This window comes from Miniopterus schreibersii, assembly GCF_964146895.1.
Source record: "Miniopterus schreibersii genome assembly, chromosome: 8".
In the NCBI taxonomy this organism is placed as follows: domain Eukaryota; kingdom Metazoa; phylum Chordata; class Mammalia; order Chiroptera; family Miniopteridae; genus Miniopterus; species Miniopterus schreibersii.
The window spans coordinates 20,940,725-20,968,700 of NC_138109.1; the positions used below are offsets into that span (position 1 = coordinate 20,940,725).

At 53.8% G+C, this 27,976-nt stretch overlaps 1 protein-coding gene across 1 annotated transcript in view; it reads right to left on the reverse strand.

Moving 5' to 3' along the window:
- The window catches only part of GRIK3 (glutamate ionotropic receptor kainate type subunit 3), a gene marked incomplete at both ends in the record, with an annotated part of 185,881 nt that overhangs the window by 34,839 nt on the left and 123,066 nt on the right, over positions 1-27,976 (reverse strand). The window contains 7 exons of the mRNA XM_081144903.1: positions 1,361-1,474; positions 4,042-4,149; positions 8,925-9,068; positions 9,579-9,752; positions 18,784-18,837; positions 21,086-21,267; positions 25,899-26,156. Coding sequence (XP_081001029.1) covers positions 1,361-1,474; positions 4,042-4,149; positions 8,925-9,068; positions 9,579-9,752; positions 18,784-18,837; positions 21,086-21,267; positions 25,899-26,156 — 1,034 coding nt within the window. The remainder of the gene's footprint in view (positions 1-1,360; positions 1,475-4,041; positions 4,150-8,924; positions 9,069-9,578; positions 9,753-18,783; positions 18,838-21,085; positions 21,268-25,898; positions 26,157-27,976) is intronic.

The following is a 27,976-nucleotide window of genomic DNA, read 5'->3' on the forward strand; positions in this document are numbered from 1 at the left end:
TCTGGATGTCAGGAGAAGATGCCAGTGGGGGTCTCACCCCAAATTGGAAGGGGGGCAGTCCTCTGGTTCCGGCTCAGGAGCATGTCCAGAAACCCCATAGGTCTCCGTCATCTTGACCGTGAATCCTCTCAATCATAACCCTGAGACTGGGACCTAGAAGCCAGTGGTGCCCCTGGTGTCTGCCGCTCACTGGGCTTCCTGGGAGAATGGGGTTTACATCCCTTCCTGCTCCATGGTGGCCACCAGCCGGTTACCAAGCACATCGCAGATAAATCACACCAGAGGAAGGGCACAGCACCATCCAGGAGGCCTGGCTGAGCTGCCGGTGGTGGAAGGCGGGTGGCGCCAGCCTTGGATGAGCCCTGTGGAAGGACCCAGTGTGGGTGCTCAGCCCTGCTCCTGGGGTCCATCCTTACACTCCAAACAGAACTCTTTTTTAGTTTGTTTGTAGAAAATGATCTTACCACGTGGTCCTTGTAAGCATTTTGTTTTATTATAAAGAGAAGCTAGCCAGGGCCAGAATTGTCCTCAAAGGCTCTTTGGTCAGAATCTACCGGGCTGTGCCTGGGTTGCCTCCCCCCAACATGGCCCAGCGTGGACCCCCAGGAGCAGCGCTGCATCTCTGAGGGGGTGGGTCCTGAGCCTCTGATCACCTGGAGGCCTGAGCTCCAAAGTGTAGAGACCCTAGGAGATTCCAAAAGCCCTTCCTTGGGTTGAAATGGTCAGAAGAAGGTGGCACTATTCAGTCCTGGGAATGGAGGGAAGATGGCAGGTAGAGTGACAGTTGCTAAGAGCTCTCAGGTTGGGGCACTTTGGAGTGTGGCATTTGTGTGGGCTCCCAGCGCCTGATGGGGGCTCCAGGCATGGCCAGAGCACCCACCACAGCTGGGGGGCCTAGTGGGAGGGCCTTTTCCCCGGGGACTGAGGCGGAAGAGGTAGACCTTGAGTCCCGGTACAGAGGTATGGTGAACCCTCCTTCTTCCACATCACTGTGGTGCCTACTCAGACTTTGGGCTCAGGGAGTGGGGGTGAGATGCAAACACAGGCCTCTGCAGAAGGACCGGCCAAGCAGGTCTCAGGCTGGCGTGAGGACTGAGTGCTCTGGCTTTGGGAGGAGGCTTCTGGCCTGTGGCCCTGAGCAGAGTTGCTGGGTTCCCACTGCTCTCTGAGGGCTGTTCCGAGCAACCCTCAATTTGCTCACCTTCTGGCAGCTCCCCCTCCCCCACCTCCCAGCCTCCCAGCAGCTTCATAAGAGGTGCCCAGTGGATGCAAGGTGGGGCAATGGAGGGTTCTCTTCAGCCCTGATGGCCAGCTCACCCCCCGGCCAGACAGGCCCTCCTGCAGGGCTGCAGGCTCTTACCAGCACTGTAGTGACGATGAGTGACCTGTTCGTCAGTGAATCGGTGACATTAGGGCCTCGGCCTTTGGCGACCTCTGTGATATTGAGCCCCTCGGCAGGATTCCACACCCCCACCTGGACGGACAGACAGACAGAGAACAGATGCTGAGTCCTTGGTCTCTCCGTCCTGTTCCCACATCGACGAGCCCATGGTTCTGATCCCATCTTCGTGACCGTCGCTGCCAATGCTGACACTTAGAGGTAACTTTTCTGACAGCCTGCTGCCTCCCTCATTCCAGGAGGAGGCCCTCAAGGGGGTGAGTCTCCTGAATTCTGCAACACCCCCCCTTGGCAAACCCTTCTCAGCTGAAGGGGGAAATGCAGAAGGAGAGGTGAACATAAAGCGAGCCCAGTGGAAACCATCATGGGGTGGAGCAGATGCCTTGAGGAAATCAGGGGTCCTCCCCTGGGACAGAGTTACTCTGAGCCTGGCGGGCCTCCCACTTCCTGGGGAAGACCCAGCACCCAGCTGCTCACTCACTGGATGTTAACCCCAGGGGCAACCCTGGGGCCAGATGCCCTCCAAAGCCCAGGACAGGGCCTGGAGCAAGGGGGATGCTCACTCGCATCTGTGGAGTGAGTAAAGGAGTGTTGAGATGTGTCACACATAGGAAGGCGGGCTGGGCAGGAGGCTGGTCTTGGTAGCTGTTTGGGGGATGGCAGAACAGAGTGGGTGACCCTCACTGGGGGCCTCGGATGCTGCTGGCATTTGTGGTTTTACTTCCAAAATTGGTAGATACCCTGGGCGAGGCAGCCTAACAAGGGCCCTTATTGCTATCAGGCCTGAGGTTGGAGGGAGGCAAGGGAAGATAAAGTTCACAAATCGTTCTGAAGCCCTGGGCCTCTTAAAGGTCCTTTTGGACCTAATTCCACCCAGCCCTGCCCCAGTCTCAGCTCCTCTCTCTCAAGGACAGTTTCGGCATGCCCACTCTGTCCTTGGCCCAGCTGGGGGTTCCTCAGGAAACGGAATCAATTAAACTGAGAAGCTGAGTGCAAACATCCCATTAAGACAACTGTGCAAGGCAGATAGCAGAGAGATGTGTAATTATGCTCAGGTAATTCCACCTTAATCCTCACAAAGCCACTGGCTGGAGCTGGCTGGATCAGCAATGACCCCAGCTTAGCAAACAGAAGTGATGGTATGAGAGGCAGAGTGGCTGTGTGTGGGGGCTCAGTACCCTCTCCAGGCAGGATCTGTGTCTTTGCAGACCCCCCAGGGTAAGAGGAGAGGAGACAAGGAGACGGCTTGAAAGACTCTCTTCTGTCAAGTGGGCTGAGCTCAGCTCGAGGGGCCCTAGCAGCATGCCTGGCTGCAGGAGGTGCTCAGCAAACATCTGTCTAGAGGCCGAATGAACAGCAGGGACCCTTGCCCTAGCAACTATCTATTGAGCTCCAACTCCATGCCCTGCTAGATGCCTACCAGGTGCCGTGGGGACGTGAGATAGTTAGGACTGAGGAGGACCCAGGCTGCAGAGGCTCTCTCCCAGAGTCTGGGTGGCTGAGATCAGGGGCTTCTGAGGGGGGCCTCTGCAGGTCAACCTCAGTCCAGGTATAGTAGAGTTTTTCTTGAGTATTAGCTATGGTCAATTTGTACCAGTTGCTGGGAGAGGATGCTGTGGGTGGGCTCAGTGGGAAAGATGCTCTGATGACCAGTTACTGATGCCAGCCACAGGCACAGGAGTGAGAAGTGGTGGCATGCGTGCCATCCAATGGCCATCCTTAAAATTTCAGGCTATCCTCAGGGATGAACAGCTGAGAGAGCAAAGATGAGACAGCTACTGTATCACAACAGTACTGCCCAAGGAGGAAGGGAGCTCTCCGGCACTGGGGGAGTTTAAATAGAAGCAGGAAGACTGCTTAATGAGACCTCATATACTGTATCAGGGCTTGGTCAACTGGCCTTGAAGACTTTAGGAGCAGAGGCCACAGGCCCTGTCCTTAAGGGACTGATGCTATATTTGACATGAAAGAGTTTTGGAGTTTCCCTGGCCAACCGTCCCCAGTACTGAGAATCGGGTGCTAATGTTAAATCTCTCTTCTCAGTCCAGCAGCCTGTCTCTGCCAGAATATGCTGACGGTTCCCGGGATCAGAATTGGCCCCATTACAGACATTTCTACGGTAGCCAGACAGGAGTCCCCAGGCCCCGGTGGGCCTGCTTTTCTTGTCCAAACTCCCTAGAATCATATAGCCCTTGGAAATCTAGGGTGGTACAGAAACTACATGCTTCAACCTCTCTCCAAGGGCAAGATCACTTCCAGTGTCCCAGATAAGCAATTACTTTGTTCAATTTTTGCTTAAATGCCTCCAGTGACAGTGAGCTCACTACTGCCCAGGCAGGTACCCTTGGTCCTTAGAAAGTTTCTTTTACCCAAGGATAAGTCTGTCCCTCTGTCCCATGACAGCCCTGCAGAGACTTGGAGACAGTCTGTCTGCCCCACGAGCTTTCTGTGACTTTTCCCAGGTTTAACATCCCTGATGGTTTGGGTGGCTGCCGTGGCCTGGCCATTGGGTTCTGCACCCCTCGTCTGACCAGGGCTTCATGTTCTCTGAAGGACCAAGGCTCAGGCCACACCAGGTCCTGTTGAGCCCTAAAGTGGTGGCTACAATGGGTCCCGCCCCTCCCGCTCCTGAGCCCACGCACCTTCTCCAGGCCGTCCTCCTTCAGACTGATGATGTCCAGATCGAAATCGGTCCGTAAACCACTGGTTTTGTTGAAAACAATCCGTCCAGTTAATCCTTCCCATTGAGCCTGCCGGAGAGGAGAGGGCAGAGCGGCAATTCCTCAGGCTCATAAATCATCATTCAGTACAACTGTACAATGCTTCATTTTAATTACTCCTTGCACTGATACTGTTCCCCCAAGACCATGATTAATTAATAATCACCTCCATCATTGCTCGGGCTGTGGTGCGAGCCAGCGATTTCCATAAATTCTATTATGCTCTTTAGCCAGCTTTACATTAGCACCTTCCCGTGTACAACATCGATCTCAGATGCGCTCAAATGAGCCCCCGCCTCGAAGCCACGAGAAGGGGAAGCCCGTGTCAGGTCCCCGGAGAGGGGCGGGGAGGCAGGGCAGGGCGGGCGAGACCTGCTGAGAGGCAGAGCAGCCAAGGGGCCAAGTCGGCCCTGGCTGGAGGACCAGATGCCCAGTGGCTCCCAGAGAACCAGGGGAGACAGAGAAGGTCAGTCCTGCCACCCCCAGCCCCAGCCCTGTGGCGTCGGAATGCTGGATTCCAATGCAATTAGCTGGGTGACCCTGGGAATTTCATTGCACTCTCTGCCTCAGTTTCTTCATCTATAAAATGGAACTAATAATAGTACCCATCTCACCAAAATTCGATGAGGGTGAAATGAGGTAAGTCCTGTAAAATACTTAGAACGGTGCCTGGTACCACCTGAGCTCTGAATGACATGGTAGCTTTTTCATCATTGACACAGAGAGGCAGACAGAAGTTCAGAGCACGTTCAGGACCCAAACTGGGATGGGCTCCATCTTCTAGATCAGAGACTGGCAGACTACTTGCCCAGGTGCCTGTTTTTGTAAAGTTTCTCAGCCCACAGCCACGTGTTCACCTATTGTCTTTGGCTGATTTTTTGCTACAACTTTAGAGCTGAATAGTTGCAACGGAGACATCTGACCTGCAAAGTCTAAAATGTTTACTATTGGGCCCTTTGCAGGAAAAGTTTGTGAGAGTTAGTTCTATGCCCTGCTCCACACTGTGCATGCCACGTGACCTCCACAGCAATCTGGTGGGTGATGAGTCCATTTTACAGATTGGAAAGCAGGCCCAGAAGGGTCCCAAGCAAAGAGAGTGGATAAGAGGGTGAGCCAAACTAGAGCCAGGGTGCCAGGGCCCCACCCCTCAATTTGGAGCCATGCTCTCCTCTCCCTCCTCCTTGGGGTTAGGACCAAACAGGCACACAATGTGTGCAATGTGTGGCTTTCTATGTCTGGGGAAAGAACAAACCTACATATTCTGGAGTCCTGGGGAACAAGGGTGGGCTGGGAGTTCAGGGCCCAGGGCATCGGCGGGGAGTGGAGGTCTGACTATCAGAGTCCTTGTTTGGCTGCACCGAGCTCATCACACTGGGGTCATGGAAACTTATAGGTTCTGAGAAAGGCTCCCAGCCTCTCCCTGGCTGAATGTCCCCTGCATTTCTGCTTACACTCACTGGGACACACAAGTTCATGGGTACACAGATGCCTATCTGTTGATCTGAAACTAAAACTCTTGGGCATCTATAAGCACTTGAGCAGCTCTAAGGCACTGGAAAAAGCCTTCCTGGTAAGTGCCCAGCTGGGCGAATGTGTACACTAGCCCAGAGCCCTGGGGGGGTCCTGGAAGCTGGAAAACCAAAGTGGTTAGAATGTGGGCTTTGCACCAGGAATCTAACCTCTCTGAGCTTCAGGAAGGGGAAAATGACCTACTTCACGGTGTTCAAAAAGTGTATAAAGTGCTTGGCACAGTGCCTGACATCCAGTAGTCCTCCCTTATCTGTGGTTTTGCTTTCCATGGTTTCAGTTACCATTCATTGCTCCCAAGTTGAATGGGGAGATTTATGGAGCCTGGGGAGTTGGAGGGGGGTTGGGCACAGAGATTAAAGATGCATCAGAGAAGGTGAAGACCACTGTTTATGACCTAGAGGGGAGGCTCAGCTGCTCTCGGGCTGGCTCCCCAGTCCCTCCATCTCTCTCGGCCTATGGGCTCCCACACCTCAGGCTGCCTCCTGGTCCCCAAGGGAAATCATAGCAGGTGCCTTCAAACCTGCACTCTTGAGGGGAGCCTTCCTTTTGTCAGCTCTGGAGGAATTAAATGCCAGCAGGTGCACTGCCTGTCTGTGGGCGGTGGGCAGGGCCAGGGCCAGGGCAGGGAGCCACTGGCGGCTCCTCCCGGTGACATTTCCCGGCCCTCCCGCCCCTTCCAGCCGAGGCTCTGGACTCGCTAAATGAAAGATGCTTCACACGCTCTGAACTCTGGCCTGGCATTTTCTAGCTCCTCTCGGAAATGCCAAGTCTTTAAAAATGATTTACTGTCACGCAGTCAGAGGAAGAGACATGCAACTTGGAAATGGTCCGAAGGAAGACTGTGCTGGGCTCCGGCAGGGCACCTGGGGCCTGGTCATGGCCAGCTGTGGGATCACAGGCCAGCCACGTGGCTGCTCTGGGCCTCGGTCACCATACAGTAAGGTAAGACAAAAATGTTTCTGAAAGGGCTCAGTAAAGGTGTGGGAGTGGTGGGCCATTCACTGGGCTGGGGCCAGGAAACAGGGGGGCCGGGCACACCTACATGGGGCTGTCAGCCCCTGGAGGTAGAAGGGGGCTCCCCTTTCTACGGTGTGAATGGTGATGATTCTGCTCCCATCCGGGCTGTATCACTGAACCTCAAGCATTCCAAGGGGTGAGGGGTGAACAGAGTGGGGGGTCCCTGACACTATGAGCACTGGAGATCTTTAGCTAAAAACCCACCATGGAACAAAAAGCCATAGTGGTGACAGTAGTGATGGTAGAAACAACAGTAAGAGCAGCCAATCTGTTCAGCACTGCTCCGTCCCAGGCGGTGTCCTGTCTTCACACAGACATACATCACTTAATCCTACAACAACCCTAGTTTTATCTCTATTTTACAGAGGAGGACCCGAGGCACAGAGAGGTTCAGTAGCTTGTCTAAGGTCACACAGCCCCAAAGTGGTTACACTTCAAAGCCATTTTTGTCTGGCTCCTAAGGGTCCCAGGGTTGTGGCAAGGTTCACTAGCCCCTCACGCTGGCCTGTCGCTACTTAGCTGGAGGCCTGTGGAGGAAGGAGGTCTGGGAGGTAGGAGTCAGGCCTCAGAGTTCCCTGAGAACGAGCCGATGATCACCCAGGCCAGCCAGGCCTTGCTCAGGGCAGTGGACAGTCGAACTTCCTCTGCAGTTTTGAGGGGATGAGTGAGAAGGGACCATAGTGATCCCCTTGTACCAAAACAATGGACACTAGATTCTCTTCCAGGAGGGAGGCAACCGGTGCCAAGGACTTAATTGCTCCCTCACAGTGACTATGCGATGGTGTTTGCCAGGTGATGAAGCTGACGCTTGGGGGTGTCCAGGAATTTGTCTAAAGCCACACAGCTGGGAAGAGGGAGAGATAAACTCCAAAGGCACATGCGTCAAACTCTCAAGTCTGTGTCTCATCCACATTCCTATTAGTGTCATTCTAAATGCAGAGGAGCTGCCACTGGCCTCATCCCAGGCGGTGGCAGTGGGTGTAAGGTGGCGGCTTCCTCAGTTATTTACCTCCATAGTGCTGCCTTCCTTTTGATGTGGGACTGCATTCATTAATGGGAAGACGTGATGGATATCTGCCTGGGCTTGAGCTCTGGGAGTGCAGGGGCTCATCCACTTTAGCTCCCTGCCTGGCACCCAGCAGCCACAAATATCTGCTGAATAAATGCTGATTCATTTCTGGTCCATTGTGATTGCTACAGAGACAGTCTATATGGAGCCTCTTGGATGGCTTCCCCTAAGTGCACTTGGTATTGCCCTGGACAGGGTCGCTCTCCCTGACCCAGGATCTCCCTGCCCAGATCTCGCCTTCCTGAGCCTCCTTCATCTATTAGTTATAGGGTTGTGACTGTGCCCAGCCCTAGGCTAGGTGCTCTGTGAACAGTTTTCCACTGTCTTCCCAACAACCCTTTGTGGCAGGCACTCTTACTATCCTCATGATAGAGCCAAGGAAACTGAGGACCAAAGTGTTAGTCATCTCACCCAAAGTCACACAGCCAGTTGGGATGGAGCCAGGATGCAAGCCCAGACCTTAGCTTCATCCATCTGTAAAATGGGAACAATAAACTGCCATCCATAGTTTACAAGCACAGCAGTGCCGGAGAGAGTCCTTTGAAATTAAAAGTAGGTACTGTGTGTTTGCATGGTCACCTTCTCAGCAGCGGGACAAGTTTCTGCTCTCTGGTTCCTTGGAATCTGCTCCCTGGATGGGACTTCTCCACAGTTGCCACGGTGCCAGGAGAGCTGCCCCTGGAGGGGATCCTGGCTGGGAAGTTGGCCAGTGGGCCCATGGCGTAAAGAGGAGTTTGTGGGGCTGACTGCTATTTACTGAGCCCCCTCCACCTTCTGCACCGAGCACCTTCCACGTGGTCACCTTTCATCTTCACAGCAACCCCATGAGGTTGGGATGCTCCATATCACATTGTACAGATGAGATAACCGAGGCTCAGCAAGGTTCTTGATTTTGTCCAAGGTCACACAGCCAGAAGTGAAGCCCCTCATCTGTTGCACTTTAAGCCCATGCTGTGTCCTGCTGACAATGCTGACTACCCACTGAGCACCTACTATGTGCCAAGGACTTAGCTTCTCAATCACCCTGTAAGATTGGTCCTATCATGCCATTATCACCCAAGGAAACTGAGGCTCAAGCTCATGGGGACTGAAAATTGAATCTGACTCCCAACCCTGAGCCCTTGACCACTCTGCAGCACCAATGACCCCCAGGGAGATGGCCCTGGTGGGGAATGTGGGGGGCACTTACCTCCTTGATGAAATTCATGAAGCGGCCACCAAAGCGCCAAGCCTTGTGCCGGTGGCACTGCAGGGAGTTCACGGTCATCTGGGGTGCCCGCTGGTAGCACACGGACACGATGTGGACGGCGTCATACAATAAGGCGGCGTCGGTCTGGAGGAGAGGGCCCAGGGCCTGCCTGAGAACAGCTCCCGAGAGTTCTCTGCCCACCCTGCCCTGTCCCCTTACCCTCCCCGACCACAGGCACATGGGTCCTGGTGAGACGCCAGGCTTGGGTTGACTGTGCTGCTCTGGGGACACCCCACTCACCCTGCAGCTCCATCTTCTGGCCGTCCCTCCCACCGCACCCCACCCCACTGCCCCACTGTTGTCCTGACCCTGCCTGCCCAGCCTCTGCTGGTCACAGCTGAAGGTCCTCCCTGCCCTGGGTCCACTGGTCCTTCTCCCAGCTCCCTGCGACTGGCAGGTTACATGTCTGTACTCCAGACCTCGGCATGGACTGTGTCTAACTCCCTTGTGTCCTGGCCCCTAACCTAAGATCCAGCTGGCAAATAGAAGGGGAGCGGTGGGAGGGAACTAAGGAACAGGGAGGCAGGCAAGAAGGAAGAAGAGGAAGGAGGAAGGGAAAGGGGAGCCCCGGGGCTGGCGCTCCCTCAGCCATACCATCATCACTCCGTCCAACAGGCCGGACTCGGCCCGCGGAGCCGCCTGCAGCCGCTCCATGGACCACTTCTCCACGATGGCCGAGACATGGGGGTTGTCCACGTTGAGGATCCGGAACCCTGTCAGGTTCACCCCCGAGTAGCGGTAGGGCTCCAGGTCTAATGCATAAAGATCCTGACAGAGAGAAGTTCGTGGGAATAAAGGTGTGTCCGCTGTAAGCTCCAGCCCGCTGCCCACACTCCCTGCTGTCCCCAGAGTCCTCGCTGCAGCTCCCTGCAGGGCCCCGGGGAGGAGAGGCCAGTGGTGAGGGAGCACTCAAGGGAGCACTGCACTTGGAGTCCACTGGAACTCCGGTCTGTCTGGTGGTTGACCCCATGTACTCACTGCCAGGCCTCGGGCAAGTCACTCTGACAGTTTTTACATCTACCAAGTGGGGACCGTGCCTCCTCTATGGTACCTGGTGAAGCATCTCATACAAAATGCCCAGCCTCAAACAGCAGCTTGATAACAGTCATAATGGTCATTTCCTCCGATGGGGGAGGCCCACTCTGTGGTGCTGGGTCTGGGTAGCTCCAAGTATCCAGAGTGAGGCTGAAGGAAGTATTTCATTCCCCAAAGGAGGGTATTTTAAAAGTCTTTTCTTCCAGGAACTCAAAAAGTACAATTGCCCTTGCCCTTTTCCAGTCATCCCCCACATCACAGGCCAGGACCCCCTCGCCCCTGCCTCCTAGGAGCAGGTGACTGGTGGCCAGCCTGTCTGTCTCTAGGCCAGGTCACGTCCAGCCTGGTACAGTGGGCAGGCCCTGGCCCAAAGGCCAGAAAAGTGGGCCTGAATGCACGGGGCAGCCCAGCGTCACCCTCCCTGCAGCTCCGGGGAGGGGGTGCAGACACAGAGGGAGAAGCGGGTGCTAAGCCGAAAAGAGATGACTTGGCGGGTGGCAGCTTGAGGAGCAGAGCAGAACTCTGTCTTGTTAAGAACATTCCCCTAAACCTGGAAATAAGGCAGGAGAGCAGCAAGGAAACCTGTTTTACCTGCCCACCCAGGATTGTGTGTTTCTCCTGGACACGCCTGGGTTGCACTTCACTCTTAGCTATTGGTTAAAGGCCCAGGCTCTGGGTTCACTTGTAGATTTTTGTCCATAAAGAGGGTAATGCACACGGTTGTGGTTTTATTGCCCTGTAGGACATTAATCCATCTTGTATCTAACCTAGCAGCCTTATTCTGTGTTTTTTCCCACCAAACACCTAAACACGCAGTCCCTCACAAGCTCTTTGGGCCAGCATTGCCCTCCCACCGGTGCCCTTGTTAACGAGTTGATTACATCGTTGACACGTTTCATTCTACAGTCTATGTTTTTAATTGTTTGAAAAAATATACTTTGACACTCGAGGTTGGTCCCAACCCACTAGTGGGGAAACTGAGTCTAACGGTCGTTGTCCGAGCTCCTCCTCATCTGCTGTTACTCTCTGTACTCTGCCCTCACCAAGTGCCTTCCATCCTGACCCTCGCCCATCCTCTCTCCTGGGCCCTCGGGCTTAGTCACTCCATCCCATGCTGGAAGGGAGTGGCTGGGGACACTGTCTGTGGCTGAGGAACACTCAGCCCCACCACAGTCCCGGCTTCGGTTAAGGTGATGCTGGCTTGTGGGAAGATGAGTGATAAAACCTGGAGCCGCAGAGCAGCTCTCACACTGCGCGGGCTGCCTCTGGTCTGAGATCTTCTTAACTGATGCTAAACTCGTCCTGTTCTTCCCGACCCCCCTCCCCCAAGGCCTCCTTCTAGGACGCACTGTGTTGCTTTCCTCTTGGAAGGCTTAGGGAGTAGGGGACAGGCCTAGACAGTTTAGTCCCAGCCCTGCCCAAACAGATATGGCCCTGATTCTAGGCCAGGATTTGGGATGTGGAAGGGGCTGGGTGGAGCAGGAAGCAGGGTCTTGAGCAGATGGGAGGTCGCTACTGAGCTGGCCTGAGGGCGGCTCTATGGCCTTAGTCTCCGTGGGAGCAGCGAGGAGAGGGGAGGGCACAGCCCGAAGGAGGCTTCTCTTCCCAGGGCGCCTCCCTGGGTACAACTCACTGCGGCGGCCCCAGGGAACCAGGTGGGGCACAGACCACCAGGCCAGGCCATCTGGGCTCAAGTTTCATCTACTCTCCTTACCTTAGTTTTCTCATCTGAAAAATGGGATGACAGTAGTGCCTGCCCTGTAGGGTTGTCATGAGGAAGAAATGGGTTAACAGATGTACTGACACACGCCCGGTGCGTGGCGCACTTCATGTGTTTCACAAATAGTCACGTTCTGCCCCTCAGGTGTGACGGCTCCCGGGCCCAGCCCCAAGGACATCACTGGGTTATTGGAGGGAGAGGCAGACGTGAGTTGGGTCCCTCCTGCCTTCCTCTCTTGGCAACATAAAGGTAATCATGATGAGCTAACATTTACTGAGCACCCACAAACCTCAGAGCAGCAGCCCTGTTCTGGGTGCCTTCTGTGTATAAAGTTGGGTCACATTTCCACCTCACAAGGGGGGTGTTATTATCACCCCATTTTAGAGGAACGAGCTGCAGAGAGGTTAGGTCTTTTGCTTAAGGCTACACAACCCGGGAAAATGGCATCGGACCCTCTGCCCTGCGATGATACATGCTCTTCCCAGCCCCCAGTTCACATGCATGGGACGTTACAGTCCCCCACCGCCCCCTGCCAACACTCAGAAGGGTCTTTCCAAAGGTAAACCCAGCCCTATCACTCCCACGCTTAACATATTCCAATGGATCGTTTTTCAAGAGCTGCCTTCTCAGAAAAAAGTGCAAATTCTTTAGTATAGTTTACAGAGCTCTTGGCCCCTCCAGTCTCACTTCCTTCCCCCACCATCCCATTTTTTTGCCCAGGAACACCAAACTACTTTTGTTCCCCTTTCTGATTCCTCACCAGCCCCTGCTCCCATCATGCAGCTGCTCATTCCCTGAGCAGTGCCTTTGTGTGCTCGCTCCCTAGGCTAGAATGCCTGTCTCCTCAACTCTTCTTGGGTGAGCTAGTCTCTGAGGCTCAGCTCAGGTGTCACCTCTTCCGGGAAGCCTCCCTGACTACTCCTCTACATGGCTTTGATAGGGTGGGTCAGGGGTGCTTCTGCTCTTATCCTAGGGCTTCTGGGATTTCACCCCACTGGTAACAATTGTCTATGTCTGCATCTGTCTCCCCTGTGAGCCCTTGAGTCAAATACTCCCATCAGCCAAAGTGGAAGTTAGGTTCAGCCAGCCAAGAAGCACCTAAACATCACTGGGAAGAGTCTGAGGTGGAGAAACTGGTGTTTCACATCCACCTCTTGGGAGGAGCTCTCTCTGGGGCTGAAAGTTAGGAGCGGTTTGGTAAATTGCCTGGGCTGGAGGTAATTTGGGAAATCCTCGAGGGCATTGCTTCAGGAGCAAGAGATCTTACCTAAACCAATTTTGAAGGAGGTGGGTCTGGGAAGATGGAGGGATTTTGTTTTGCAACGAGGTGTCTGCAAGTCTGGGGCCAGAGCTGAACTGCTGGGACCATGGAAGAGAAGCTGAGCTCTGCCCCCAGGGGGTGCCCTCTTCATTCTTACCCTGCACTGGGCTCAGCCTCTTCTCCAATTCAGGGTGGCCTGAAAGATGCCAACGCACTAGCTGCCTAGGGCCTCCTCTAGGACCAGGGCAGAACTGGATTCAGTGGGAAGGAGGCACCTCTGGCTTCAGTGGGGGTTCGGGTGCTGGTAACAACAGCCCTTTCCGTGTCCAGATGCAGCTTTCATTCTGTTGACACTTACACAGATGCTGTAGGCAATCACGGCCTCAGGGGGAGCCTGCTGGGGTGGCAGTGCTGGGGTCACCTTCTTCCCTGTCCCCTCGAGCCTGGGCTTAGCTGCAAAGTGCTGTGGGGCTTGTGGCACCAAATGCGCCATCCCAGTGACATGAGGGCAGTGACAACAGGAAGCTGGTAAAGAGGCCTCTTTGTCCAGCTCCAATTTTTTGATCCAGACTGCCCCAGGCTGAGACCCCAAATGCTGTACACAGTGAACCGTGCGCAACCTTGCTGCTTGGCAAAAAGTTGCTGTTCTCCATGCCAAATGTTGACACACTGAATTCAGTGTCGACGAGGGACCTTTTAGAAACATTCAGCATAACATAATAGACTAATTCATTAGCACCCCATGGGTCTGACTGGGTGGAAGCAGGAGCTCGGAAAACATCGCCTTAAGGAATGACAGATGAAAATATCTTCCCCATGATATAACTGTTATTGCTGGGAAGTGGCATTAATTGTGATTGCTTATCTATTAATTTATTATAATTCTTTTTTCACCTCCAGGCTTTTACCTACACATGACATGTTCCAGGGGCTCAGCTGGGGCTGATTAACGTGGGGTTATCTGGGAAGGGCTCGAAGCTGGCTGGCACAGATAATGGCAGCTGGGGTAATTAAAATGTCTTCTGCATGGGAGAAGCAAGTTTGGAGAATTTTTTAGAGGCGAAGAGTTGGTGGCATGGGTTTCCTAAAGAGAATGAGATAAATGCCAAGTGCCACTGCCTTTCCAATACAGCCACGACTGACCCATGGGCAGGGGTGGAATCACTAGGGAAACTCTTAAGCCAACAGGGCTGGAAGGAGGGTCCTAGAGTTGGAGCTGGAAGCAGAACATGGGCTGGGAGAGGACCCAGGGGACACAGCCAATGCCCTGGCATGTGGGGACTGCCAGGAGACACCCTGGTAGTGGCCCCCCCCCCACATACTCCATTGTAGAACTGTTTGTATTGTGGCGGCTGAGCTTCCCTGGAAAGGTCTGTTCTTGATTCTAGGAAAGGTGTGGGGAGGAAGGGCACTGGGCTGGAACAGCCACGGGCAGGACCAGGGGTCAGGGGCCAAGGCCTCTATCACTGATCTGCTGTGAGATTCGGGGCAGATCACTCAACCTCTCTGGTCCCAGGCTTTCCCATCAATCAACAGGGGGAGCAAACTCTGCTCTGTGAAGAAGAAAATCAGTGATGTGGAGAAAGGGCTTGGGAACCTGTGAAGTTTGGGTGCTGCTGGGATTTGTGGAGGCTCCATTGCCTCTATTGGTGTCAGTTGCCAGGCCTGGACCATCACAGCCCGCCATGTGGAATCAGAGCTGGCTAGAGGAGGCCGGTCAACACTCCTGCAGGCTCGCAGTGCGATAGGCCTCAGTGGAGGGTTCCCCACTGCTAACAGTCCTTGCTCCACCCCGTTCTTCCTGAGTGACCTCTCTGAGCCTCAGTTTCTCCTTTTCTGTAAAACTGGGAGAGCCATACCTCCCTTGGAGAGTTGGAGTTGGATGAGATGAGGTATGCTGAGCACACAGAAAACATAAGCAGGAGTTTATTTAACTAATTGACTTCACTCATACAGAGAACGAAATGCCAAGCACTTTTCTAAACACTATACTGATGTCAACAGATTTAATGGTCAGTATAACCATCCTATGGGTAGTACTGTTATTGTACAATTTCATTGATGGGGAAACGAGGCACAGAGCGGTGAAGTGAAGATAGACTGGCATCAGAGTCTCTGGTCTTCACTGATTACTTTCTACTTTGTATTGTAGTCATTCATTCATTCATTCATTCAGGCATTCGTGAGCACCTACTGTCTACCAGGCATTATTTGGGCACTGGAGATATGGAGGTGAATCGGCCATGGTCCTTTGTATGCGTGAAGGGAGCCTACCAGCTGGTGAGCTCTGTGTTGACTCCATCTCTGCACACCGCTTCCCATCCAAGTGCCTAGCTCAGTACCTGGGACCTAGAGAGCATTTGTATATGGCTGCTGGATAAGTGAGTAAATGAATGACTGAACTAAGGAAATGAAAAATTAAGAGAAGCAGACACTGTCTGGGGCTAGAGGAGGGGCACCCGGATCCTGCCCTGCTCCTCCCTCCAAGAACTCCAACTGTGACCCTAGTTGGGCAATGGCATCAATGTGGAGGGCACTGGGGTGGCGCCTTCTCCAGACTCTTGCCTAGAAGGTTGGGCCACAGGGCTGTGGGTCCAAAGCTTCAGGCCCTGCTGTTCCTCAGCTCCCTGAGGGGACACCCCTCTTGGCCTTGGGATGAGGCACGAGCCAGGTGGAATGAGGCATGAACCATTCTATGGCTTTAACAGAATGTTTGGAGGTAGGATTGGGAGCAAGACCGAGGGAGCACTTAACCACAGGCCCTGTGCGGAGAGAGGGGGAAAGGGCCCACACTCAGGGTGGGTGACCAAGATGTGCGAGTTTTGTTTCTGCTGCTTCTAAAGGAAACTCCCAATGCCCATGCCTTCTGCTTGGTGGCATATCTTGGATTCTGGGAGTCCACTGTACCCCTCCTCCCACCAACAGCCCTCAGCTGATTGGCCAGGGGGTGGTCACCTGTCCCAAAGGTGGTTTTTATAATCTGGATGATGACCCAGCCCCCACCCTAGGGTGCTTGAAAATGTGGGGCGGCATTTATTTTTCTGTCACCAAGCCTGGAAATTAGAGGATGGGGATGCTACACATTTATGGTGAGCAGAACATTCTGGAATAGTGAACTTTGTCCAACTGCAAATGCCTATATAGTGCCCTTGGCCAGTCAGCAGTTTGACCTGGGGAAGGTCAGTAACACTCAGAGAAAGAGGTGCTGAGAGGTGGCAGAGGCGGAATGGATGGTCGGTTGGGATGTGATGAGCCCAGGGCAGCTGTGATGTGTGAAGTTTCCAGGGATGGAGCCTTTGATTAAGGAGCAGAGACCAAGAGTAGGGGGAGGTAGCAATGGGGAAAGAAGGGGAAAGGTGGGAGACACTGGCTGAGTCTCAGTGCAAAGGGTTGGAACCATCATCCTGTCATGTCCAGAGTCGCTTTGGACCTAGAACCACACTCCGTCTGCTCCTGTGACCTGATGGTTGATTCTTGAACCCTGAATGGCTTGAGGTGACCTGAAAGACTTCGGTTCCTTAAACCCCCAAAAGACCAAATGAGGGACCTGAGGCCCTGAGGCATCACAACTACCTATTCCCATTTTACAGACAAGAAAACTGAGGCTCAGGGAGGTTAAGTAATCTGCCCGCATGGTAGGTCAGGGACTCTCATCCTTGTCTGTGCCTCCAAGGCTTGCTCTCCTCTCACTGTGCTGGAAAGGAGAATGGGGTGGATGGACGTGGCCTGCAGTGACCTCAGCAATCCCGGCTGATCTGCCTGCTGCTGCAGTGGCCCCTGGTTCCTCCCTTGTATTTTCCCATCATGGGCTCCAGGGCTTTGCCACAACAACTCAGAGCGGTGACAACTCAGAGATGTGAGCCAGTGGGATACAAGTGTGAGAAGAAAGTGCTGAGCTACGGACATAGGGCTGGCTGGGACCCCTAAAGGCCAGAAGTTGGTCTCTAGGAGCCCAGGATGGAATGGACAGGGCTGCCATGCCAGGGACAGGGCTTGGGCTCCTGGAATATGCCCCACTCCACTCTCCCAGACTTGCACCTCTGCCCTGCTGCCAGCCCCAAACAAAGGTGGAATATCGGGGACCCGGCAGCCTCATCCTCCAGCCCCAATGACTTCCCAGCATACAGCATGGCTAGAGAAGCCAGCTTGGGTGGACAGAAATCCAGGGACTAGGGAAAGAAGGTGCCTGGTCTCAGTCACTAGCTTCTAGGATCACTTTCTCCTTACATGGCCCCTGGAAGGTCCCTAGGTCTGAGTTCTGGATCAGGAGAATGAACAGGGTGGCTCCTGAGCTCTGCCATAGGCACGGTGTGCAGTGTGTGTGTGGGGGTGGTGGTGGAAGGAGGGTGACAAGCAGTGGTGTGCTGGTAAATGCTTAATAACCAGCTCTCAGAGGAGAGGGGGTAAAAAACTCTTATTTGTACCTTTTGCCAACTTCCATAGTCTGAATGCTGCCATGGTGGCCAGTTTCAAGTCATCTATGTGACATTACTAAATGTGGAGTTGGGAAGAGATGAACACAATCGCCTCTCACAATCAGCCAGAGCGAGCCGGCTCCAGCACGCCACTGAACAGCTAGCCTGCCCCTTAGGCCTTGGTTATGCTGTTCCCTCTGTGTGGCATATCCTTCCTCTTTTTCCCTGGTGAACTCCTACTGATAGTTTGAGGCCCAGTTCAAGCATTTCTTTTCCAATAAAGCCTGCCTCAAATTTTCTACCTTCCACTAGGCCCTTGGCACCTGGCATCTCCTTTCACTATGCCCCATGGGCATCTGCCTGCTGTATGAGCTGTTCATAGGGATGCAGACCAGACAGGATGGTGGCTCCTTGAGGGCAAGAACTCAGTGCCAGTCATCCTGAGATACTCAGCTGAGCACAGGGCTCTGAGAAGAATGTTATCTGCATGCTGGATGAGTGAAGGAACCAGTCAGAGGCCTGCAGAGCTGCAGCAGCGAGGCTGATGCAGACTGTGGGCACTTGTTTCAGCAGCAAGGTGGTTAGCCATGCTGTCACTCGCCCGGACCTGGGCTGTGTGGAAGCGTCCACCCCCAGCCCCAGTGAGGTCAGAAGGCGCCTGGATCCAAGGCAGGGTGTCTGGGAGTTGGTGCCCCTTTGGCACAGGGATCTTTATTTTGCTGATCTCAGATCACAACTAATTATCCTAATGGGTTTAAATGGACCTAAATGTTCTCAGAGTTTGGATAGGACCCATCTGGAGCCTGCAGGTGGGCTGGCCTAGCTGACAGTGAGTGGGTAGACTCTGGAATGGATGCTAAAGGAATCCAAAGTGGCCATTCTTGTTGTGAGATGCCTGAGACATGCGTGGGGAAGCGTGGGCTAGGAGCCGAGGGTCGGCATAATGAGAGCTAACACTTCTCTAGCTCTTACGTGCTGGGCACTGTTCTCAGCATTTGCTGTATTAACTCTTCAGGTCCTCACAACCATCCTAGGTGGTAGATGTCATTACTGTGCCCATTTTGCAGAGGAAGAAACTGAGACAGGGAGGTTAAATGACTTCCCCGAGGCCTCATGGCTGGTAAGCAGAGGGGCTTCTGTTCACACTGGCAGGTTCTAGAGTTCCTGCCCTTAGTCACACATAATGCCACTTCTCAAAGTAAGCAGGCCACAAAGACATCTTCGTGCCCTCACCTGGGGCCACACCTACAGCCCTAGGAAGGCAGCTCCAGCCTGGACCTCCTCTAGCTGCAGCCCATGGCCCCACTGGGCTGACTTTGCTCTGAGGGAACCCCACCCCAACCATGCCAGGGCCCGGGGGTACATTACCAGAGTGGTGAATATGAAGTGGTAGTACTCGGTCATCATGCCCATGGCCATGGCCTGTGGGAAAGCAGAGTGTCAGCAACCTGTAGGAAATGCCCGAGCAGCCCCCACCCCGGCCACCCCAGCGCCGAGGACTGGGCGGCGGGACAGGCCGGCAGTGGGCTGGGATATTCTGAGACCTCCACACAGTGAGCAGGGCTGGCCGGCAGACAGTGGTGGGTTTCACCGGGGAGTGAGCAGTAAAAGCACCCGGGGCAGATTAAAATGCGGATTCTTGGGTCACACTCTCCAGATTCCAAATTTCGCAAGGTGGGGCAGGGCTGGTGGTCCATTGCTTTAGTCAGCATCACTCTGGGCCTGCCGCACAACCCAAGATACCCTCTCAAGTGCCCAGGCTCTACTCAGCTGAGCCCAGCGTCCCAGCTCTGGAGAGAGGTGTTCAGGTGCCCAGCCCCTACCAGTCCTGCAGGCCCAGGAGGAGGGTCTGTCCTCTGCCCCAGCCTCCAGGAAGGGCTGACCACAGAGCAGGCCACGTGGCAGCGGTGGAGTCACTACACACCACCACGAGGTCTACAGTTCATACATTTAATGTATTTTATTAGAAGCCTATGATCTATAATACTAATGACCATAATGCATTTTCTACAGAGTTCTTGAGAATGCTGGTCCCACAAAGTGCTCTGAGCGAAAAATGTCACTGCATCAAGTCCACTTAGAAAATGCCACACATCTCCTCCCCCCTAGGAGATTTAAGACCGGCACCCACAGGTGAAAGGCTCAGAGAAGTCCTCAGCAGGCAGACACACTTATTTTTGTTTAGTTCAGTGTTTAGCTGAGCAAGAATCTTCATTTTAAATTATAGATGTGTTCAAGTCAGACTGACCTGGGAGTACATTTTGACATGCAGGCTGGATGACCGAGGGCCCACTACTCTCCCTTGAGCCTCAGTGTCCTCACCTGTGAACTGGGTATAATAAGTGACCCCACTTCCAGGCTGGCGGTAAATGAGGAACTATGAGTACCTCGCTCAGAGTGACTCCTTGGTAAACCAAAGTTGCGACTGTCATTCTTATTGTTACACGTGCCGGGAAGAGAAGGGATGCCCTGGGCACAGTTGGCTGGGAGGGTGGGGGTTAAGGGATTTCTGGGGAGCAGTGTCTCCCCAATGGCGACTTTAAAGATGCCCCACACCAGTGCTGCCCATGTTTCGGCACCGGGATAAACCCTTCCCTTCCTCATGGCACTGAACCCTCCGTGACGGTGGGAGGTGGGGACCACTCATTCCACCCACAGAGGTGGGGATGGCTCCAGGGCCCCTTGCTCTTGGTAGGGGAAGGATTCAAGTTCTCCAATGAGCTTTTTTGTCACCACGTAAAGGAGGCTGGTTGGGGCTTTCTCAGGGGAAGGCAGAGCCTGCCATTCGCTCAGGCGTCCCTTGTGGGCCCAACTGAAGGGTGGAACGTGAGCCCTCCCCCAGGCCTTGAACCACTCCCAGGCCTTGCTCAGCACCTCTTCCACTGTACCCCATGTCCCTTTCCTGCCACCTGCCCCTCGAGGTGTCCTGTGTCAGGACCCCCCAGAATGCCTCCTGCAGTCACCAGGGATGCTTTCTGGGACATCGTTGCCTTTACACAGAGCACTGGCTGCAATCAGAGTGTTCTGGTCTCTCTGTGACGCCCTCGGCGGGGTTGAAGGCACCTTGTCTGTTTCTTTCTTAGGGGGCTGGGTTCTCGTTCCCAGCATGCCACACTGTGCCGTGTCCAGGATCAGGGGCCCACCCAGGACTCTCCTCCTCCACTGTCACTGCAGAGCCGAGCAGATGGTGCGAGGAACCTGGATAAACCTCTTAGTTATGGGAGAGCAGCACCAAGTGCTGCGGGCATGGGGATCAGTCTCTGGAAGGGGCAGTGAGGTGCTCTGGGGCTGTTTCTGAGACCCCCAGGCCTCTCTGTGCTTCCTGTCCCGTGTGGCTGCAGGCCCGTCTGCAGCCCCTGCTTCCCACCTGCAGAGATGGCATGAAAAGCAGCATTTACCCAGCACCCTTCATGCCCCAAGCCCGGCTGTGGCTGCTCACCCATCCTCTTCTCCCACCTCATGCCAGCTCGGACGATAGAGACCACTGTGTCCACTCTGCTGCTGGTGAAACAGGCTCAGAGAGGCAAAGGGACCGCCCAAGGTCGTACAGCCGGCAAGAGGCAGACTAGGGTCAAACTGAGATCTGGTGACATCGCGCCTGTACTTGGGGAAGAGGAGGCGGGGAGGGGCAGGCAGATGCCGAGCATCCCTGCTGCTGGCCAGCGCGCACCTGCTTGAGGATCTGGGCCGCCATGGTGTGGCTGCAGTCGAAGATAATGCGGAATTCCCGGCCTCGCTTCATCTCCTTGAGCAGGGGGCGGGAGTCATCAGAGTCCAGGGGCAGCTGGCGGATCTTCAGGCGGATGTTGTATCTTGATGGGGCCATGATGAGCTCCTGCAGTCGGATGAGCCCTGAGAGGCCACGGGACACAAAAGACATGTGTACGCACAGGTATAGACAGCGACAGGTCTCCGCAGGCTCATGTGCATATACCTGCCATGGCCACAGGTCTGCAGACTCGGGCTCGCGGCCCACAGAGATATGAGCATGGGCATGGCCACGGTCTCTAGCGAACTCAGGCACAGACATGTGCACGCTGCTGTACATGTCTGCACATGCACATAGATTTGCGTGCACATACGAACATACGTTTACATGCACGTTGATACAGACAGGGCATATGCTTGGGCTGATCAGTATATGTGTATATATGCAGATTAACGTGTGTGCACACAGATACACATACACACATGTGGATTCAAAAGTAGGCATGGACAGAGAGCAAATTCTCACTGACCACGCCCACCCCCTCCTCTCCAACCTAGAATTGGGTGTAGAGACTTAATGGAGCCTGAACCAGACGCCATCCCCTCTTCATCCCCTGCCCCCTTGCAACATTGTGAGGCATGGGACAAAATCTTCCTAAATACCCTTAGTAACCTGCTTCTAGGATGCAGGCACAAGTGGCAGCTCCACACTCAACTTTAGCAACAGTTGGACAGGGTAAGTCCAGGTGGTGTCTGTGCCCAGCCCCACCCCCACCCCCAAGGACAGACTCCTCAGTGAATCTGACATTCTTTCAGGCTCAATACAACCACCTCCTCCATGAAGCTTACCCTTACTGTTCTGTCCAGACAAGATCTCCCCCTTCCACAACTAGGTGGCCTTACCCTCAGCACTAGCCTCCTCTGGCCTCACCTCACTCCCCCGGTCCTGCCCCAAACTCCTTAACATGAGGGGCTGGGTCCCCACAGCCCTAGCCCAGGGTCTGCTTAAGTGGTTCTCAGCCCAAACTTCCGTAATTGGATTGACTCAGTGTTTTTCTCTCCCCACACTGAAAAATCCACTCTCCACCTTAGCATTTTGCAAAACCACTTAATCTGGGGACTTCCAGGGAAAACTAAATGTCACTTCCTAGAGACAAATGGCTTGCAAAGGTCTAATTAAGTTCATTTCTGTCCCTATTTCAAGGTTCATTCCTGCTGACGCCTCTCTGCTTAGCCTGGAAGGAAGCCTGCTGGCTGCTCCTCTGCCTCCAATTCTACTGCAGGGAGGGGCTCAGCCAGCACAAGGCTGAGGGCCCAGGTAGATCCTTACCCACTACCACCACCACCACTTGCTCACACTAAGGGCTCGGGGTCCGAGTCCTTGCTGCACTGTGTACTCAGCCATGCTCCACTCCCCCAATAACAACTCTGATTTTCCTTTAGGGAACAACCCTCCTTCTGTCTCAGTCCATATGACCAGGAAGGATCCATCCCCAGCTTCCAAGGCACAGCATGTGTCCCAGCCTGGCCAATCAGGCATGAATATGGGCTTAGAGATAGATATGTGCCACCAGCTGGTCCTCTCAGAGTGGCTTCCAGTGCTAGAGTAAATAGTAAGATGTACCCCTTTTCCATTTAACTCCAAATAAGGATTATGTGAACCTGGGAGTCACCACATGGAACCTGAGAAAGATTCCAACAGGGCAGAAGTCAGAGAGGCCAAACAGAGAAAACAGGTCCTGATGATATGCAGTTGAGCCTTTGGATCAAACAGTACCTGAAGCTAAATTGACTCCTGAACTTTCCAGTTAAAAGAGCCAACAAAATCCCATCCCATCCCCCTCATTTTTTCTGCTTAAATTAGTTTGTGTTGGATTAAAGTTTGCAATCAACTGTTACAATGTCCCCTTTCTGGACAGAGTCCCCTACCTTCTCTGCCCCACTCCCCCACCCTGTAGACAGCCCTCTTCGGGTGCCTTCCAACAGAGAGCCCCCGTTTCCAAAGCTATTTCAGGCACACACGTCTGGGTCTGTTCAGCCTCCCGTTCCCATTCCTGAGGGCTGGGTGTCAGGAAAGCCATCTGATTGGTGTCCTTCATGTCACTATGCTGGAGAAATAGAACCCTGGGACCTAAGCCTCCCAAAGTCTCCCAAACAAGCTTTGCCATGGCTGTGGGCATCAGGATGCCCAGCTCCCTGGAAGGTCTCAGATCCAGGAGGCTGGGTGGGGAGAGGGCTCTGGAGCCCTGAGTGGCTAGATCCATAGGGGCCCAGTGCCTCCTAATAACAGACTTGATGGGGAAGAGGAGAGGGATACCACTGGACCTTAGCAGAGGAAGTAGGGGTCACAAGCTCCCCCCAAACACACACCCAGCCTCCCCCCACCCAAGCTAATCTCAGAAATCCTTGGTTTGGCCGATGCTGCGCCTTTGCGCCTGTTACCCAGAAGGCCCCGCGTGCACGCTGTGCTCCCACTTGCTCGGTTTTCAGCTCAAGCACAGCAGCCACAGGCACACAGGCTTTAGGGACCCAGGACATGAGGACAGGGCCAGCCCGGGTGCTGGAGCAGAGGCCACCAGAGTCTTCCTGTCAACCAGGTGCACTGCCCCGTGGAATACACGGTGACCCACATTCTCCAGCAGCAAATGTCAGAGCTCCTTCCCATCAGTGTATTCCCGAAGGAGACCGGAGGCCCGTCTCAGCCCAGCCCAAAGGAAGACCAGGCGCTTTTGTTTGCCCGAGATGAGCGTTCCTTCCTGGCTGCTCCCCTAATCAATCTCTCCCAAAATATCTGCAGTGAATCATGTTGTTGGAGTCGTGCTTTTCACTTACAAAGCACTTCTGCATTCATTACCCGCTCAGCCATCTCCTTGTCCTAGAAAGCGTGCAGATTAGGGACTGCTGTTCCAACATTATGGGTAAAGAAACTGAGGCCCAGAGAGGTTGACTAACCCTCTCAAGGTTGCACAGCATGCTAGCAATGGGGCAAAATCAGAGATCCATTTTTTTTTTGCTCCTAGACCACGTTATCAGGACATGAACCCATCACAAGTCAAGCAGCATCCGTATTGTAAAAAGATAACTAGCACACCCCTTTCTAGCTAAGAGAACCATGATTTTGTTTGGGTGACAAGGTGCCAGTCCCATGGGATATGCCTTGAGATTGGGAGGAGCCAGTCAATGGCAATTCTAGTCCTGTTTGTGATCAGGGTAGCAGGCCACTCAGTGAGCTGTACTGGGTGGGCCGCTGGAAGATTCTGAAACAGATTTCTGTCCCTGATAAGAGGCATGTCACATTAAAAAAAATCCCTTTGGCTCCTACCATACTTGAATCCTCTCTCCCAGCCAGGCTGCCCTCTTGATATGACTGCCACACACAGGCCCTCCTCCTCATTTTAACGCAGCCATTCCCCCCTCCTGTTATGCCCTCATCATTTCTCTCCTTGTCCATCCATCCTCAAGACCCAGCTCATGTCTCTCTCCTCTGCTAAATCAGCCCAGACGAGCCAAAGCCGCAGAACTTGTGCTCCCCGAGCACCATTAGTTCTGCCTGTATGTACATGCCATTGGATTCTTAGCTCTGATGGCCTCGAATGACAGGTGACCTCTCCTACAACATGATTAACTTCCCAAAACAAGTTGGCATAATTGCATTCTCATTTCTTCTTCCTTTCCCAGTGTCCAACACACTCTTTCCTAATAAAATTTAATCATAATTTATTTCAACTTGATTCAATTGAATTCAGTTCAGTTCAATAAACCTTTATAAACAGCTGCATTGTACCAGGCCCTGTGCTAAACCCTGGAGGCACAGAAAGCTCACGGTTTGGAAGCAGAAACAGGCTTAAAGACAATCATTCATAGTGGTAGCTACAGCAGATAAATCTACAGGGCTTCAGAAACACTGGAGGTGACCTGGAGCTGGGCAGGAGTGCCCCTCAATGGCAGAGACCTTGTGGTGGGGCACTGGGAGGGGTGGGGTCCCTGCCCTCTAGGATCTTTTGTCTGGTGCTCTGGGTATAGCAGGACCTCAATCGGTGGTGGTAGAATCCTGAGCCAAATCAACCCCGGGAATGTCTTTTCGGGGCGTTTGATTTCCACTCTGCATTAGGAGGTAATCGAGCTGACACTGAATCACAGGCTGCTGAGAGCCGGAGGGCTCTTTCCAGACTGGATGCTGTAGCTCTTTGCTTGACGCGTGGAGAGTGGGGCCAGATGGGTTAAGTGACTTGCCAAGGTCACTCTCTCTTAAGAGGTGGGACTAAGAAACATTTGGGACTTGAGTCTTTGGAAGGAAAAAGGAGAGGAAACAGCTCGGTGCTGCCAGAGCTGGCACACGTGTACTGGTGAGTTTGAGTTCAAAGTCTGTGTTCAGAGCCAGCAGGCTGGGCGTGCTGGCTGCAGATGGCAACGTGAGCGTGTAAGAGAGCAGGCAGGTGTAGGCGTGGCTGTGCAGGTGCGGGTGCGGGTGCGGGTGCCGGGACCGGGGCGAGTGTGCTGAGTGCGGATTGGAGTGTGCTGATGGGGTGTGGGTGGGTAAGGTACGAGGCAGGTGTGAGGTGGGCTGGGGCTGAGTGAGGCGGGAGTGTGGGTGGTGTGCACAGGGCTGTGAGTGAGCACAGGGACAAGTGTGAGTGTGACTAAGTGAATCTTGAGTGTGAGAGAGGACCTCTTCCCCAGGGGCAGTAGAGTTGGGCAAAGAGTCAAGAGCCCCCATCCTGGTGTTCTGGCCCCCTTGCATCCTAACCCCGGCCTGGTCAGGCCTGGCCACCCACCTGTACTGTCATCATAGACCACGGTGGCCGACCGCCACTTGAGGTACTGGACCAGGTCAAGGATGGCGTGGCTGAGAGAGGCGTAGTCAGGGTAGAGGTTCACGTAGAAGGTGTCCTTGTTGTCCAGCGGGTGGTGCTTCCAGCGCAGCTGGATGTGGGGCACCTCCAGGGCATTGCAGATGGACTGGACGGCGTTGGTGCAGGAGCCCTGAGATGGCCCAAAGATCGCCACCACACCCAGTGCCAGCTGGTCACAGGCTGCAGCAGAGGGAGGGAAGGACAGCATAGAGGTCAGTGCTGGGCCTTATCAGGCGGCTGGGGGCTGGGGGCTCTGGAGCAATGGTTTTGATGATCCATAAACACCCAGGAAAACAGCACCTTTGAGAGTGGATGACTGACAACGTCTCTGAATCTCCGTTTCCTCATCTGGAAACCAGGGTCGTAACAGTCCCTGCCTAATGGGGTTGCAGGAAGTTGAACAAGGTAACGCATGTAAGGCCCTCAGCTCAGCGGCATAAAACAGGACTGATGTTACCTTTGATGTTGTCATCACTGGGATTAGCATCCCCGGCTCTGGATCACGCCCTGTTCTGGGTGGGAACTTGGGAAACAAATAGAAACAAAATACCTACTCGCTGATGACTTTTAAGCTTAAACCTCCAGCTCTGACCTGTTTCCTGAAACCCAACTTGCACATCTCACCCCTTGCTCAACACTGCCAGTCGGATGTCTAAGATGTGCCTCAGACCTAATGTGTCCAAAACGTAACCCCCTCTTCTCCTCCCAGCCTCTCCCGTGCTGGTAAACGGCAGCTTCACTGTCCCACCCAGTGCCTTATGCCAAAAGCCCGGGTTCTGTCTCCACTCCTCCTGTTCTCTCATATCCCACATCCCAATCCATCATCAACTCCTGCTGCTTCGTCTTTGAAACACTTCTCGCCATTCCAACGCTGGTCCAAGCTGCCATCATCTTTTACTTGGATTCCTGTAGGAGGCTCCTCGCTGGTTCCAGCCTCCCCAGTAACCCGCTCCGCCATCTACCCTGCACGCAGCAGCTGGAGTGAGCCTTTCGCACCTCAGTGGACTACATCACTCCTTTGTTCCAAGGGCTCCTGTTCCACTCAGGGTAAAAGCCAAAGTCCTAACAGTGACCAACAAGGCCCTCCTGGTTGTAGTTCCTCTCCACCCCTGTCTCCAGCATCACCACCCCGCTACTTTTCTGACTTCCTCTCCCACCTTTCTCTCCTTTTCTCACAGCCCTCAAGTCCCACTGGCTTCCATGATGTTCCTCACGCACACTAAGCACAGTCCTGCCTCAGGGCCTTTGCACTTGCTGTCCCTTCTGCCTGGACTGTTCTTCGCTCAGATCCACATGACTCCTTCCTTCCCTTCAGGTATCTGTGTCTGTGTGTCTTAATAGAGACACGTCACTGCCCAACCCATAATAGCAATCCCCATCCAGGCACGCTCCCTCAACCCCATACCCCATCTCATTTCTTTATTAAATGACCACCAGAAGTCTTGTTCATTTGTTGACTTCTCCTCTCACTTGAACATAAGTTCCAAGGAAGCAAGGGCTTGATCTATGTTGTTTATTGCTGCATCCACAGTGCTTTAAAAGTACCTGGTCTGAGTAGGTGCTTAATCAACATTTGCTGAGTGAACAAATGCTGAATCCTTGATTTCAAACAGTTCACATTCTTGGGGGAGTCCCAAGGGCTCAGGCAGATCAGACAGCAGATGCTTCTGGGAAGGTCAAACATCAGTGGGCACAGCACAGCACGAACTGAGCAGACCCAGGGCAGCTGGGGTTCAAAGGGGGATGTAGGCTCATATAGGGATTGTGCCTGAAAGATCCATAAAATGAACCTCTCAGGGGAATCAGGGGGAGGGCTCCCCAGGAGCCACTGCCCTTTCTTCTGGAAACTGTAGACACAGTTTCCTTTGGGCTCCACTTCTTTTTCAACTCCCAACCCATGAAGGGTGGGCTAATGACTTAGACCATAAGCTGACCTCCTCCAGGCCATGGACACTGGTTTAGAGGATGGTCACATGACCAGCCAGGGCGAGTGGGATGCC